This window comes from Moschus berezovskii, chromosome 10 (assembly GCF_049115385.1).
Source record: "Moschus berezovskii isolate FMDL1 chromosome 10, NW_MosBer_1.0, whole genome shotgun sequence".
Lineage (NCBI taxonomy): Eukaryota > Metazoa > Chordata > Mammalia > Artiodactyla > Moschidae > Moschus > Moschus berezovskii.
In genome coordinates, this window is record NC_142469.1 from 102,498,758 (window position 1) to 102,501,750 (window position 2,993).

General features: G+C 46.8%; 1 protein-coding gene across 1 annotated transcript; it reads right to left on the reverse strand.

Moving 5' to 3' along the window:
• Positions 1 to 2,374: 2,374 nt before the first annotated feature.
• On the reverse strand, positions 2,375 to 2,716 carry LOC148776376 (ribosomal biogenesis factor-like). The gene is made up of 3 exons (XM_088840952.1): positions 2,648 to 2,716; positions 2,554 to 2,604; positions 2,375 to 2,437 (listed from the first exon to the last, which is right to left on the reverse strand). Exons 1-3 carry the CDS (start codon positions 2,714 to 2,716, stop codon positions 2,375 to 2,377), a joined length of 183 nt encoding a protein of 60 aa, XP_088697078.1.
• Between the last annotated feature and the right edge of the window lie 277 nt (positions 2,717 to 2,993).

Genomic DNA, 2,993 nt, shown 5'->3' on the forward strand with positions numbered 1-2,993 from the left:
TGAGTACAGCCACCCGTGGAAATCTGTGCTGTTCAGTCGCTAAGTCCTGTCTGACTCTTTGCGACCCCGTGGCCTGCAGCACGCCAGGCTTCCCTGTCCTTCACCATCTCCCGGAGTTTGCTCAGACTCAGGTCCGTTGAGTCAATGATGCCAGTGGTGGTACTTTGTTATTTTCAAACAAGGCCTCCTTTTCTCCTACTGTACACTCTGTATGCTCCTTGAAGACCACAACTAGTGAATCCTGCACAGAGACTTTCTGAGAGCTGTCAGCTCAGCTTATGCTAGAAGTGTATTTAGAGTTCTGTGAATAACTTTTTCTACTCACGTATCTTTCTCTTGCACATAGTAGGCATCTGATGGAAGTTTGTTCAATAGATGCAAATAAATAGAAACTAATAAAAAGAGAAAGCTCTTCTTATTTGAGTAAAAGAATGAACTCGTATTATTTGAACCGCTATCATGCTTAGTTGGGTTGAACTACCCTATCTCCGGGACCCACGGGAAGAGAAGCCAACAAGCTCTCTGCTCCCACAAGTGGAGGAGGAGGCGGGCTTGCCGGCGGCCTCTTCTTTACCGGGATGGCTCTGTACTTCCCTCTGGTGGCAGGTCTGTGTTCTGCAACCGACGTTTCTGAGGCCCAGGGAGGTTCGATTTGAATGGAACGGACTTTAAAATCTTGAAGGATTTTTAGAGGTTTTTGATTTCAGTATTTCTCCAGCCCGCGTTTATGACAGATTTTGGAAAGTCTCTGAATTCTCTATGAGATTAAGACTTCGTTTTGACTTCAGTGGCAATCTAAAACAGGAGTGTAGTCTGTATTACGTGGTCGGCCCCCTTCTAAGCACTACCGGGCAGTACCTTTTTCTCTTTTGGGTCTGTGCTTGTGGTCAGGCTGGGGCCAGGTATTACTGCGAGGCCCAAGAAGGCCCAGTAAGGCCCAGGCTCCCTGCAGCCATATAGTTTTTGCATGCAGCTACTGGTGGCTCAGCGGTGAAGAATCCACCTGCCAATGCAAGAGACCCAGGTTCAATCCCTGGTTTGGGGAACATTCCCTGGAGAAGGAAATGGAAACCTACTCCACTATTCTTGCCTGGGAAATCCCATGGACAGAACAAGCCTGGCAGGCTACAGTCCACGAAGTTGCAGAAGAGTAGGACATGACTTAGCGACTAAACAACAGCAGCAACTGCAGCAGAAGCAAGCCGGATATAAAAGGCTGGTACTGCCAACACTGCACTTGGAGGTAAGGCGGGTGGTGAGAGGCAGTGTTGTTCGGAAACAACATTTTCTCTCACGTCAGTTTTACCATCTGAGTTCTGCTGACTTGTGGTGTTGCTACAGTTTATGTTTAAAATGTTTTAAACATGTGTTCGGAAGCCTGGTGTGCTGCAGCCCATGGGGTCCCAAAGACACAGACACAGCTCAGCGACTGAACAACAGCAACACGTGCTTTGTGTGTGTTAGTCGCGCAGTCGTGACCGACTCTCTGCCACCCCAGGGACTGTAACCCACCAGGCTCCTCTGTTCATGGGATTTCCCAAGCAAGGATACTGGAGTGGGCTGTCATTCCCTTCTCCAGGGGATCTTCCTGACCTAGGGATAGAACCCAGGTCTCCTGCATTGCAGGCAGATTCGTTACCATCTGAACCATTAGGAAGTCTTAAATGATTTACACTGTGTTTTATCATTGTGTATATTTATGTGTTATTCCAGAAAATGAAGCAATCCACTGTGGGCGGGGGGGGGGGGAAGCAAATTTTCCCTTTAAAAGTGGCCCCAATATTGTGCACGTTGAGAAGACCCAACTGGGGCCTGGGTGAGGGAGTCGTTCTCCCAGCATCCAGCAGTTAGTTGGGGGCAGAACCAGAAACACCCAGAAGGTATTCGCCTTTCAGACTCAGCTCTGTGTGCTCCCCACAGCAGACTTGAATCATCTGGATTTTAAAACCTACTTTGCTATAGAGAAACTCTGTTTTCTGCTTCACCTTGTCAGTGGAGACCTGATCTCTAATCACTTAAAAATAACAGATATTGGGGTATGTTCCTCCTTTTCATGTTAATTCAAATCAAAATGTATTTCACATTGCTCATAGCACTTTCCTTAGTGCTTTAAAAAGTGTAACATGTGATTCTTGCCCAAGAACACTTTAAAACTAAACTGTAGGGAAAGACATACGTGGGATTTTAAAATAATTAATGCAGTGCAGCAAAGCAAGACAGTCAAGCAGCAGACACCGTCCCCTTGGTCCCACCTGCGAGGTGGCTGTCAGCACTGCTTTCCTTGCCTGCATCCCAACAGTGACCTTTCTTTTGTGTGTGTGTAAAAAATTAAATTTATTGGTCTTTTTGGGGAATTTGATGCATCACTGGTGTATTACAACTGAGCCATTAATCTTGTAGCTTCATCAACATTAACTGGTACGTTTTCATGACACTGCTAAGATATCAGTTGTTTCTGCAGAGGTTCAAGGGGAAGGCCTTTTGAGAAGTTTGCCAGTTCCTCTGTATATCTATAAAAGCTCTATTCACTCTGTTAACTTTTTCATCATTCACAGTGTTTATCTTCTTAAGATTAGTGGTAACTGGTTTTGCTTTATTTGTAACCTTAAAGAAGATTAGTGGTAACTGGTTTTGCTTTATTTTTAACCTTAAAGCTTTTCTGGCTGGCTAGGTGGACCTCCCTGGACTTCTGCCCTCTTAGTTTGTTCTTGGCCATTGTCTCTCACCAGGCATCCGACACCCTCGTGTAGCCTCTCAGGTTCCAGGTGACGCCATCTGCACGCGCGAGAGCCAAAAGTCCCAACAGTGGCCTTTCTGCTAAGACTCCTGGGAAGCTGAGAATGAATGCCCCACTCGCCTTGGTATCTCAGGTGCATCTGTCCAGGGCTCTGGAGCCACACTCTTGTCATCCAGAAGTGGCCTGGGATCCTCAGGTCCACTGGCCTCCAGGGGGAGCTCAGTGTCTGGTAAATCCACTGCTTACCAGGTCGCAT

Coding starts and splice junctions, on each gene's coding strand:
- LOC148776376 (XM_088840952.1), bottom strand. CDS start 2,716: ATGGCCAAGAACAAACTAAGAGGGCAGAAGTCCAGGGAGGTCCACCTA. Junction 2,605..2,647: donor CCAGCCAGAAAAGCTTTAAG/GTTAAAAATAAA, acceptor ATCTTCTTTAAG/GTTACAAATAAAGCAAAACC. Junction 2,438..2,553: donor ATCTTAAGAAGATAAACACT/GTGAATGATGAA, acceptor CTGATATCTTAG/CAGTGTCATGAAAACGTACC.